Raw genomic sequence first — 12,825 nt, 5'->3', positions numbered from 1 at the left:
TGCTGGAATTTGCTTGCTCCCTGCCCCATTCAAGCACCTCCAACTGTTCTGGGCACCCAGTGGGCTCAGGATTTGAAGACTGGATAAGTAAGGTCAGTCACATTTCCAGGACTGGGAAATCACCAGTGCCTCAGCTCAGTAATCTCTGAGCAGCTCACCCGAAGGGAGTTTCAAGGAGCCAGGCATCAGGGCATCAGAGTGGAGCAGTGGGACTTGGGTTCTAGACCCTTCCTTCCCCTCTCCTCCCCCTGAAAGTTTTGATTGGGGGTGGCAAGCATAGGGCTTCTCCTGGCTTTTATACTCCTCGCTCAAGATGGTCGTATTTCTTGACGTTTGGACTTGCCGAAAGATGGACCAGGTTGGAAGCAGAGCCTGACTCTGTTTGATAAAAAGCTGATTTTCCACCCCTGACGTTATTCACTCCATTGTTCGTACTTTAAAGTCTTGGAGCGCTTTACTGACTGTTCTCCGTCCACCCCTGGCTCAAAATCCGCTGCCCAATTCCCCTTGCCTTCATTTGGAAGGATGTGTGTATGATGGGGAAGGCAGGGGCGGCAGCCCCCCAACCCTCGCCTGCCTCCTTCAGGCATCTGTTTTCGTGGCCCCTTGATGCCACGTGCTCAAGGCTTCGGGGGGAAAGTTACAATGTAGCAACATTACCTTTTTACAATTTGAGCTTCAAGTCCATTCCCTCTGTACCCTGCTAAGGGCAAAGCCTGCCTAGAAACAGGCACTTCATGGGGGCCGGGAGGGGGACAGGGATGAAAGAGATGGCTTTGCATGATGCTTTCTCCTAACAGATCTGTTTCCATCAGAGCCCTGCTGCCTGGCTTCCCAAACTTTCCCTCCTCCTCCCCCATTCTGCGGAGCCTTTGTAGACATTGTTTTCCATGAACGTTAACAGCACAGGTGTACTGTGTGTCTGCGTAAGGGCGTCTTGCTTCAGCATCATCCGATGGTCTGGGCATGGAAGTGGGGAAAGCTGGAATGCCCCCCACGTTGTGGACTGAAGTGGAGGGAGCACACCAGGCTCCCCGTGTGTGTGGCCTGCAGGGAGCCCCGAGAGTTGCCTGCCAGGAAGGCACATGCTGGAACGCTCCCTGGAAACAAAAGGAAGTCCAAGCAGGAGCCCCAATAAGTGGAGCGCACTTAGCATCAGGAAGTTTGGAAAACCCGGGTCTGTGGCCTGGGATCTGAGATTTCTTGGAAACGGGGACCTATGCTGAGCCTTGGAAGGCTGGATAAGACGTGGTGGGAAGACAGGAAGTGGGGAAGAAAGAAGTGTGAAGCAGGAGGAACCAGCTCCAGCCATGTTTGCAGCTGGTTAGGGACGTGGTGAGTGGGGTGTGGGGAGTAGGCAGCTGCCCAGTAGGGCCTGGAGGTGGACAGACGGGGACCAGTACCTAGATCTGGTCTCAGATCAGAAATCCCAGCATCTGCATCAGGCCCCATAACATGGAAGGTGCGTGCGGTCACTTAAGTCTGTTCCTTTTTATAGCGTGTGTCTCTCCGTGCCCATAGCAAGACCCCCTGGGGTCTACAGCGGAGGCCAGACCTTCCTGTTTTCTCAGCTCCCCAAATTATTCAGTTTCATATTTCTATTCCAGTTTTTGCCCAGGGCCTAGAGAGTGCCGGGTGGGTGCCTGTGACTTGATGGATGTCCCCCAGGTGAGAGGTGCAGGACAGGTGGAAAGGAGCATGTCCCCTCCCAGACCCCCCCCATTTTCCTCCTCTTCCTCGTTCTTATAAACAGCCAAATAGGTACCTCTGCCTCCCTCCTCACTTTTCCTCTCGTCCGTCCACTTCTCGTTTCCGATCCGTGATTAAGCTGAGCAGAGACAACAGAAACAACTCTGGGCTCCAGACCCAGTGCCCCTCGGCTGCCCACCCAGCTCTGGTCGTCCCGCAGGCCCCAGAAATCAAGGCCACAGATGGGGCGTTTGCAGTGCAGGTCACTTTCTGCACCACACACCCCTCCCCCAAGTGGAGTCTGCACAACTGGCCGAGCCAGGTGTGGCCCCTGGTGTAGAACTCAGGGCTGGCTGAGCCCGCAGGGAGTCACTACAGGAAAAATGAAGACCGCAAAACTGGGCGATCTGAAAGTTTTTAAATAGGACAAAACTATCAAAAAGTGCTGCATCGTACTGTAGAAAGCTTGGTCGTTAATCCTGTCTGTTAAAAGTTTCTGACTGCCCCAAAGGCCCTGCTGGCTCACTTGGCATCCCTGGAGGACCAGGTGAACGGGGCGTCCCTTCCCCTCCTGCGGGGAAGGAACGTGCAGGCTGAGGCTGCCCGGGGTGGAGGGAAGGGCGCGGGATGACTCAGGTGTCTGTGATGTGGGGACTGGAGGGGAGGGGAAGGGAGGGAGGATGGGACGAAACCAGTTTTAGTGATAAGGTAGTGAGGTGCTGGGGACCAGAGGAAACCAGCTTCCCTGCCTACTTTTTTTTTGTTTGTTTTTAAGATGCCACCTATTTACTTGACACAGAGAGAGAGAGAGAGAGCGCACACAAGCAGGGGGATCCTGTTTCTCCCTCTGACTGCCGCTGGCAGGGATCCCGAAGCAGGGGCTCAATCCCAGGACCCAGGGATCATGACCCCAGCTGAAGGCAGATGCTCAACCAACTGAGCCACCCAGGTGCTCTCTCCTACCTTTAGAAACAGGGTTTCACGCTGTGTGGGGGATGCCTCCCTTTCTCCTGTGTCTCCTCCATCTTTGAACAAATACGTATCTTTCCATCTAGATCTATTCTGAGGTCAAAGTAAAAGGGCTTGAGGGCTGGGGCAGCCCTGTCTATGATCATGGTGATATGGGAATGTTCTTGAGGACCCAGACAGAATGTGAGTCCCGAAGTGACTGAACTCCTGGGTGTCACCCCATTTGGCCAGCTAGGTGAGGAAGCTGAGAGGGGCTCAGGGCCCAGTGGGGTTCCTGGCTGGGCCACTGCAAAGCCACCAGAGGCCCCAGCGTGCAGAGCGCGCTGTCACCATGGCGTTTGGGCCACTGCAGAGGCAAGCAAAAAGCCCGCCAAGTCCCTAACCTGAGGCAGTGCCCCTGGATAAAAGGATTTCCTGGTCAGAATGGAAAGGACTCTTGGTTGGGAGAGAGGCAGAGAAGAAGAAGGAAGGGCATCTCCCGGGTCCCTTCTGAGGTCAGGGACCAAAGTTTTTTCTTTGCCACCAATAAAGGCTGATTCTAACCTATAGCCACGTGTGCCCAACCAGCGAGCAGGTGAGAGGGGACTCCAGAGTCTGAGGATGCCAGGTGGGGCTGCCTTGGTCTGTGCATGACGCCCCTGCAACCGTCATCCATCCTATGTGGACCAGTCACCACTTGCTTTCTCGGAGAGCAGGAACAGTCTGATCAAGGAGAAATGGGAGGCATCCCCAGACGCTCTCAGTAATGAGGTGCTCCGTGAGGACATACCTGAGGTGCAAGAGTGGCTTCTTCACGCTCCAGAGTTTTCTGCCATTCTTTGCCTTTCTGTCTCATGGACATTAGTTCCCCATGGGCAACTCAGCCTCAGGGTAACAGGCTCTTTGGCTCACCAAACAGTCACCGCACACAGTTGGGCTAGGCCTGGGAACCTGGAGGTCTGCACGTTTTCTTTTCCTGACAGCACCTGACCTGGAGGAGTCAAATCCCAGCCACTTTCCCGAGCGGTCTTCCTGGGCATGGGCCTCAGCTCTCCCGTCTCCTTGTGGCTTCCTACAGTCTGGGGCTCCAGGGCCCAGACAGAATGTCCTCTCTGTGCTTGGGGACATGAGGGGCTGGGCCCTGAGGGGCCATGTCCACCAAGAGACCCTGCACTCGCTCACCCTAATAGCCAAGGTAGGACTGCCGCATCACGGTGGTCTGAGCTGGGTCCGGGGAGCCCCCGCGAGCGTCGCCAGCTCACAGAGAACCCCCTCACATTAGCCAGCAGCCTCCGGGCCCTTGTCTGCCGCTGTCAGAAGGAGCCCCCCGCCCCCCTCTTCTGCTTCCGTTTTGCTCGGGTGCATTGTTTCCATTCCTAGCTGTACTATCTTTTAATTAACTGCTCAACGACTGGCCCCCGTTCTTGTTGGCGCAGAGCTCCTATTGCTTTTTCCTGGTTGCTGCACGAGGGTGGGTTTGGGTGCACGGATGAGATGGTAAATGCTTTGGGGGCAAAGACCTTATTTCGCTTCTCTCCGATTTGCTCGGGTAGTGTTTGTCGTTGACCCCCAGCATCGTAATGCCAGCTGAGAGGTGTGCAATCCACGGTGGCTGGCAAGCGACTTTCCCCCAAATCCACAAGGGAAGGACGCTGCTTCCTCGCGGGCGTCCTTGGCGACAGTCACCTGCCCAAAGTCCTGATCAGAATCGTTTGCACGGTGCCCTTTGGCAACTTCCTCAGTTGAGTTGGAGGTTCCTGAGTGCAAGGAGATGAGGGAGGGAGAGGGTTGGAGCCCTCCCTGGGCAGGTGGTGGGAGCAGGCAAGGTGGGCTGTAGACGCTGCTGCTGGCAGACCCCCCCCCAGAGCCCCAAGCGTGAGGACCAGGGGTGCCTTGCCTGCCCCGAGCCCGGGCGCCATGGTGCGGGGTGCATCTCACTCAAATGACAGATGTCCCCCCTCACATGGGATCAGCCTTATCAGGCAGTTGCCCTTCAGCTAGAAGATGGGAGCAGCCATACCACAGGGTAAACAAAACCTTAATTCATGGTGGTATTTATAAGTCGTGTGTCATTCCCTATATAAGAACATCCAATGAAAACATCAGCGGGGAAGTCATTCAACTAAAGATAAAAGCTTTCTGCGCATCTACCATGTTGGGTGCTGGGGTGCCAGAGACTCGAGAGGAGACCCAGGTGCCACCTGCTGGATGTCACAAGGTCATTGGGTCATTGGCATTACCGCCTGCTCCACGTGGGAATAGTTACCGAAGGACACGCGTGGCCCCAGCCTGCGAGGAACTTAGTATCGGTCCAGGCGGCAGCACACACACCCTCTCCTGCTCTGTTGGTTCCAGTGCAGATCGGTAGATCTTTTCGGAGGCCGATCTGGAAATATCTGTACGATTTTTAAATATGTGTACTCTTCAATCCATAATTCTACTTTTGTGTATCTCTATGCTGGAGAAATACTTTCACAGATATTTTTGTCTAAAATGTGCATTTTCAAGGGTGTTTATTGCAGTGTTTATAACAGTAAAAAAGCAAGGGGGAAAATGCTGATCAGTGGCAGAATGGCCGAATAAATCATGTATGTCCGTGGCGCGAACAGCCTTGCAGCCCCTGTGTTACTCTTTATGATGCCATCATCCTGGCTCTTTTTGACCTAAAAAAAAAAAAAAAAAAAAAAAAAAAAAAAAACCCAAAACGACAGTTTCATATATTGAACATATATTAAAACAGGGATAATAATAGTGCCTCCCAGCCTCAGAGGGTTAACGTGAGGATTTCACACAATACGACGTGCAAAGCCCTTGGAGCCATCCCCGGCACACGGCTGGAGCCCAGCCAATATTTGCTAACATCACTATGAATATATGTCAGCAGGGAAAGATCCAGAATATACCATTTGGAGAAAATCACTATATGTATATTTTTACAAAGGTCGATAAAGTATGAACCCATTTGTGGGTGGGAAACACATGAGTGCGTGTGTGTATGTGTGTGTATCTTTGTGTAAATGCCTAGGAGCAGGACTAGGAGGCTTCCTTCCAGACTCTTTCTAATGGTTAACGCTGGACAAGGGAGTGGGTTGGGGGCAGGGAGGAGGACGTGCCTCATCAGGGTTCCATGGGGTGCAGAAATGCTGGGAGCTCTGTGGCCGCCTGTGCAGCGACGGGTTGCAGGGACTGGTCCTTATTCAACCACAGGGCTGGCCAGGCTGTGTCTGCAGCTGGGGGTGTGGTCTCTGCAGCTCATGTTGGAGCCTGAAGCCCCGGGGAGGGCAGGCAGGAAGGTGTGATGGATGTAAGACGAGGAGATCAAGAGGTTGGAACCCCAAGCACCATCTGAAGCCCTGCGAGGACAGACTGAATCCCAGGTCAGTTGTCATCGCGTCTGGTGTTGCTGGCATGAGGGCCCTGCACGGGCCAGCAGACGCACACCTGGCCCAGGAGTCAGGGAAGCTGCAGGAGGGGGGTGTTAGGAAGGGGAGGGCGCATGGCAGGGCCCCGCTCGGCTGCCGCTTAGAGCTGAGGAGATGAATCAGCCGATCAGCAGCAACGTGAGTGACTTACACTTTCCTTCCACCTGTCAGACCTCCCAGGATTGTCCCTCATGGACCCCCGTAACTGGAAACAAACAAACAAACCAAAAAGGAGTCTGGGAAATGTAGTCCAGCCTAACCTAATGGACACGTCACAAAGCCATCAAAGGGAATTTCACCTTTTCCTCTATATACTTCTGGATGTTTAAATTCTTTCACATTGTGACTCTATAAATGTATTTATTGTGAATATCAAAGAAATTGAAAGCCTTTAGTAAAAGGAAAGAAAACTCTTCTTCCCGGTGAGATTTAGTGCTTAGTTATATGGCTAATAGTGCCCTGAGAACCGATTTCTCCACTGTTAGCTGGGGGGCCTTGGCACCGTCCCTGGGCCCCGGCATCCACCCCACCGCCCCAACCCCCCCCCCCTCCCGCTTCTGCCGGGCTCTTCAGTCTGTTCCCACTTCAGCCAGAGTGAGCTTTTCAAAATGCAAATGAGATGCTGCTGTGCGCCTATTTAAAAATGCTCCAGTGGCTTCCCGTTGCCTTCATTATGAAGCCATAAATCATCACTCCCCACTGCAGTCCAGAAGCCGCTGGAACGTTCTCCCTCTGTCTCTCTCTCGGTCTGGCTCCGGCTGGCTCTCCTCCCCCACCCCTTCCCTCTTGCCTTTCGTGGTTGCAGAGCCTTGCGTATCCTGGTAATAGAAGGCTGGCCACTCACCGATTCCCTACTATGTGCAGCTTTATGCTGGCTGCCTTGACGGCATCATCTGATTTAATAACCTCAGCTTGGCAGAAAGTCTAAATGCTTTTCATATCCCTGTTTTGCAGACAAGGACAGGGAGGTTTAGGGGACATTGAGAAATGAGCCAGTGATGAGTGGGACGCCGCAGGATTGGAGCCGGTTGTGTCTGACCCCCATATGCATGAATACGACATTCAGCAACCATCCCTCCTGTGAACAAGTCTTTCCTTCCCCGTCCCACCGCCTTTTGAATGGAAAACTGCCCCCCACCCCAGGCTGTCGGCTCCAGGAGGGTAGGCATCCAGGCCACACCTCCACCTGGCGTGGTGCTTGCACATAGTAGGTCACTGGGGTTTGTTACGAGCATCGATATGCCAGCGCTGTGCTGGGTTCTGGACTCAGGCCAGCATCAGAAGAACCAGACAATGCAGTCCTTGCACCCAGGGCTGCGCTTCATCCTCGGGGAGCTGCTCTCACGCTGGATCACAAGCTGCTTGAGGTCCTGGGGATGGTGCTGGGGCAGGTGTGCATCGGCCCCGCCTCGCCGCCAGTGGGGAGCGGCGGGGCCCAGAGAGGCATCCGGGAGCTACTTGCAGAACGACAGTGGGATGTGATTCACAGGGATGATCACCCTTATCTGGCGGACTTCCGTGTTGTTCTGCTTTGGGGGTTTATCAGTGCTCTGTGGCTAGTCGTGGAGTGGATTGGTGCAGCCCATCCTGTCTCTTAGAGGAAATCAGTGCAGCAATATTAGCATCCTTCTACTGGGTGGTAACAAACTGTCCCTTAGTCCTGGCCAGCGGTACTGCCTGTCCCTCCCGCCCTCCCTACACACTTACCTTCTCCTTCCCTGACTTGCCACGTGAAGTCCCACTGATGTCACCACCTGGGGGACAACTGACTGCGGACTTGGCGTGTTCTCCAAGGAACAGGCAGACACTTACTTTATGGTCCAGTAAGGGGAGGGTGTTGGTTCATTTTGAATGATGATGCTGGATCCCGAGTGGCTGACTTGCTGGGACTTTCCTCTGAGCTTTGTGTGTTCTGTCCCCGCTGTGTCCTCTACCTGAAGCCTCGCAGAACCCGTGAAGTGACCCATTCTAAAGATTAGGACTGCCTAGAAACCAGCCCGTGATGCCTTCTAGAGAGTTCTAGTGCACCTATTAGAAAGCATCTGTCTCCAACCTCAAGGAGAAAGGTTTTAAAACGTAGGTTTGCCTGGAGTCAGGATTGCACCTGCTTGTCTGCGTGTGTGTGCACGTGCATGTAGGTGCGTGTGTATGTGTGTATGGACAGGGGTGGTGAGAGAGTCCTCTGCTAAATGTGTACCCCGCTAACCGGGGATCAACAGGGCTACAGCCTTGGCGGAAAACTCACACCCACCCATCCCCCTGTTGAACACCTTCAGCTTTCCAAATTCTCCTTAAAGCTTCTATGTAGATAACAGTTTTTACCCAATGTACAACTCTTTCTCTGGGCAATTTGTACTATATAGATAGGCATTTCCTGAAGCAGCCAGGCTGGGAAGGGGTCACCAGGACTACAAGCCGTCACTGAAGAATAAAGTCCCAGTGGGTCGTTGTTGCCTGCAGGAAGCACTGCTGTTTTCCAAGTTCCTACACAGAGTATTTTAAGTTTCATTCAGGCCCGCAGTATAACGGCTCTAATGGAGCCTCGCTTCCCTGCACCCTGGGTCTTCACTAGTTTGGGTGCACACGAGCATCATGAACAGGAGAGACAAATGAGGTATTTAGTGTTCTCTGACGTAGTTTGTAAGTATCCTGATTAGTCATTTCCCAGGATCTTCAGAATTCTGGGCATCACCTCATGCTGCCTCTCAGAGCTCCGTAAACACGAGGGCGCGCGTTCCTGATGGAGTCGGGCTTCCTCACTGACTTCTCCCCAAGGCACTTAATCAAGGAATGCAAGTCGTTTGGCTTCTCCAAGCTTCCTCTCCTTCCCTGGATCCTGCAGTGGAGTCTTTCTCGTTCCCCTTCTGCTTCTAAACCGTGTCAAGGATGGGGGCCTGGGCGGCAATGATGCAGACCTTGACCCTTACAAGTTGCTTTCTGCCTCAGCCGGGAGGGGAGAGCCTGACTCCAGCCCAGCCCAGCAGAACTGAGCCTTGCTCACCACGCATGCGCGAAATAAACGTTTGTCTGTTGTTGTGGTTTGTTCCAGAGCTGGTGATGTTGCTGGAGTGGTGGTCGGGCACGGAGTGCGTCATCCACACAGACCCCCAGGCCTACCCCAAGTATGGAAAGGAAAATGCCATCGTGGTTCTGAACCACAAGTTTGAGATTGACTTTCTCTGTGGTTGGAGCCTGGCCGAACGCTTTGGGGTGTTAGGGGTAAGTCGGATTCCCATTTCCCCCCTCGCGCATTTCCCCTGTTCACCGCTATGACTTGCCTTTTTGCTCTCCATCATTCAGGATTACAGACGCATTCATGGTTTCTACCTGACAGAATACTCTTCACCAATTGCTTTGCATTCCCGCTCGGAATCAAGATGAATGTCTTTTAATCAGCAATAATGATACTGATTCGGTGATTATCATGTGCTAGATATGTTACACACAATTTGTTTATTGACTCCTTGCAGAGACTTTTATGAATAGATGCTATATAGACCCCCTTTTAAAAAAAAAACCGAGTTATAGAGGGTTTAAGCCATCTGCTCGAGGTCCCACAGTAGACGTGGGTTTGGATTGGACTCGTGGTTCGAGGCCACTCCATGTCCTCCATCTCTGCTAAGGGACAGTGCTCACCCTTGCCTTTCCCTCTTTGTGAGCTTAAGAACGTGGAACCCCCAAGCCACAGAGTTTCAATGGCAGAATTCAGAATAAATATGAAATTCTGTGTCCTCCAACTAGTTGGACTTCTCGCATGCCTTTGGGGCCGGGCTCCCTGAGCGGACTTTTGTCACCTCGGAAACGTCGAGGTGTGTACTGGTCACACCTGGGTCAGAGAGCCGAACCGAAGCTGTCTCAGTGGGGAGCTGTTGCAATGGGGCTTACACTGTGGGGTGGGGGCAGCTTGCACCTGAACTTGGGGATCATGTTTTGCACGGGGAGCCACCCCTGCGGACAGCCATGGTGTCTGCTCACGTCACGTTGTTTTTGGCGGACCGGGTGGGCCATGTCAGGTGTTCAGAGTGGAGTTAGGTGGAAGACCAGCAGAAGAGCTGGTGTGACGGAGTCCCCGGATCTGACCCGGAGGGGAGGCCCCATGGGCCTAGTCCCCGATGAGCCTGCGGAGTCTCAGAGTGGCCAGTGGCATGGGGGGGGCCCCTTTGACTCGGCCAAGGAGACCCTTGGTGAAGGAGGACTGTATAGCTTGGGGCACATTTTGTATCTGCTTTTAAACACTGATGCACTTTTAAATTGGGGGCAAAAGGAGAGAGAAGGAAACGTGCTTAGAACCGCGTCCCATTCACATCTTTGGGACCAAGGATAGTCTTTATGATGCCGTTAAACTATCAAAAGTCAAGGGAGGTCGTTAGTCGTTTTTCAAGAAATGGAAGCAGTTGGGGCGCCTGGGTGGCTCAGTGGGTTAAGCCGCTGCCTTCAGCTCAGGTCATGATCTCAGAGTCCTGGGATCGAGCCCCGCATCGGGCTCTCTGCTCAGCGGGGAGCCTGCTTCCTCCTCTCTCTCTGCCTGCCTCTCTGCCTGCTTGTGATCTCTCTGTCAAATAAATAAATAAAATCTTAAAAAAAAAAAAAAAAGAAATGGAAGCAGTGAGTTCCATCACTGTTGCTGCCTTGAGACTTTTAGAAAGCTGCATGGCCTGTGGGTGAATCACTGAAAGGATTTCTAGGAAAGCAACAGGCCCTCCTGCCAACAGTGTTCTTTGTTTCCCTATTTATTCTTCCAGTTCCAACTCGGTATCCGTGTGCGCATGTGCGCTACGTGTATTTTCAGGAACAAGACGGAACATTCTAGCATCTGCCTTTCTCCATTTTAGAGACCCTGGGCAGAGAGCTCAAGTAGAGTTTTGTGGTTTTATTCTGTGCGAGAGGAGACATCCCCCTAAAATGTCACCACCCGAACCCCATCGTGGATGCAGGTGACTGTGACTGGGCACCTCACGTCTTTGCACCCTGACTGCTAGCTCATCGGGTATCCTGCCTTAGAGCTGGACTTCCCGGCGTGCTGACATCCCACAGCCCTGGTTCTCCCTGGGTGCTTGAGGGACAGGCGGTGTTTCCCGGGCTTCCCACGTGGCTTTGAAAGGTACCTAGGCTCCGAGTGTGAACGTGCACCCGGCCCAGGGCAGGAGGCCCTGTGTCACAGCAGGCGTGCTGGACCTGCAGGCACCGGCCTGTCCACGTTGCCTTGGCAGCTCGATGACCACGAGCTGCTGCTGAAAGCCGTTCACTGCGTTTACTCCATTCCTAATTCTTGTTGCATTATTACTGTTTACGCTTCATCAATAAACTCCTAAATCATTGGTTCCAGGATAGTAACTAGTAAGTCTGATTTCAGAGCTCTGCTCCTTACCCCGGGAGGCATCAGGAGGAAAAACTGTGGGGGCCTCAGGGACTCGGGGGCCTTTACATCTGAAAATGACCAGGGCCACCTGGGACAGGGACCAGGCCTCCAGTTCCCTCCCGGCTTGTGGTCGTCACGGGCTCGTTCTGAGCAGTGGGAGCTGTCAGTACCCTCGCTGGGTCAGGGAGGGACCCGGCAGGAACTAACAGAGTGAAGGCGGAATAGAGCAGCTCACAGACGCCCGCGGCCGTGGGGAAACAGGCACAAACTGATGGAAAGAGTGCCCTCTTGCCTTGTGCTCACGGGAGGAGTAACGTGGAGAGGGGACCCAGGCCAGGAGAGGGGACCCAGGTCTGAGAGAGGGTCCCAGGCCAGGAGAGGAGACCCAGGTCTGAGAGAGAGAGAGGGTCCCAGGCCAGGAGAGGAGACCCAGGTCTGAGAGAGGGTCCCAGGCCAGGAGAGGGGACCCAGGTCTAAGAGAGGGGACCAGGCCAAGAGAGGGGACCCAGGTCTGAGAGAGGGAGAGGGTCCCAGGCCAGGAGAGGGGACCCAGGTCTGATAGAGGGTCGCAGGCCAGGAGAGGGTTCCAGGCCAGGAGAAGGGACCCAGGTCTGAGAGAAGGTCCCAGGCCAGGAGAGGGCACCCAGGTTTATGAGAGGGGACCAGGCCAGGAGAGGGGACACAGGCCCAGAGATGGAGAGGCTTTCAGGGAGCGGGAACACTACCTCCATGTCACTTAGGGTCTCAGGTCCAAGACTTTGGAGTCCTTGATGGAGTCACAGCTTGAGCACAGCGCTGAGACTGTGGAGGGCCACGTGGTGGTTAGAGGAACAGCCGTAACGCCAATAGCACAGAGACGTTTCCCTTCCAGCTGTGTTCCGTAAGCGAACACCACGGTCACCGGACCGCCTTTCTTACTGTTGAAAACTGAGCAGCGGGGTTGCTGGTGGAGGGGTGTGAGCACTGTCGTCTAAGACTGTTCTAGAAGTTTGGAGGTTTAGGAGACCACCAGGCTGCGAGGTAGACAGGTTGAAGCCTCAGACGGGGGTGAAAGGCGTTCCCCTGGGGAACCCTACCCAGTGGGGCTTCAGGTTTTCTGGATTCTTGCTAATGGGCTTCCTGGAGCCCCGGAGTCCCCGGAGGTCTAGTCCCCGAGGGAGGGTCTAGACAGGGACAGGAGGCGGCCACCTTCCCCTTTCTGCCAAGCTCCGTGCACCAGCCCATGCGGTGGCTACACGTTCTGAGGACACTTCACGCTGGCCAAGGACAGGCTGCCTGGACGGGACGAGGAAGACATCGGTGACCTCTTTCAGGGTCGGGGGCTGGGCCAAGTCAGGGGGAAGCTGCCAGACCCTCCTCCCAGGGGAATGCCCTGTCCCCGCGGCAGGGAACAGTTTCTGTCCCTGC

At 54.1% G+C, this 12,825-nt stretch overlaps 1 protein-coding gene across 3 annotated transcripts in view; it reads left to right on the top strand.

Annotated features, from left to right (window-relative positions):
* AGPAT4 (1-acylglycerol-3-phosphate O-acyltransferase 4) overlaps window positions 1–12,825 on the top strand; it is a 111,627-nt gene that overhangs the window by 74,305 nt on the left and 24,497 nt on the right. For all 3 annotated transcript variants that reach the window (XM_047733624.1, XM_047733623.1, XM_047733625.1), the window contains exon 3: window positions 9,109–9,278. In XM_047733624.1, coding sequence (XP_047589580.1) covers window positions 9,109–9,278 — 170 coding nt within the window. The remainder of the gene's footprint in view (window positions 1–9,108; window positions 9,279–12,825) is intronic.

The sequence above is a fragment of the Lutra lutra genome, chromosome 6, assembly GCF_902655055.1.
Source record: "Lutra lutra chromosome 6, mLutLut1.2, whole genome shotgun sequence".
NCBI lineage: Eukaryota > Metazoa > Chordata > Mammalia > Carnivora > Mustelidae > Lutra > Lutra lutra.
Note: the sequence above shows the minus strand (reverse complement) of the source record. Positions and strands in the feature narration are given on the sequence as shown.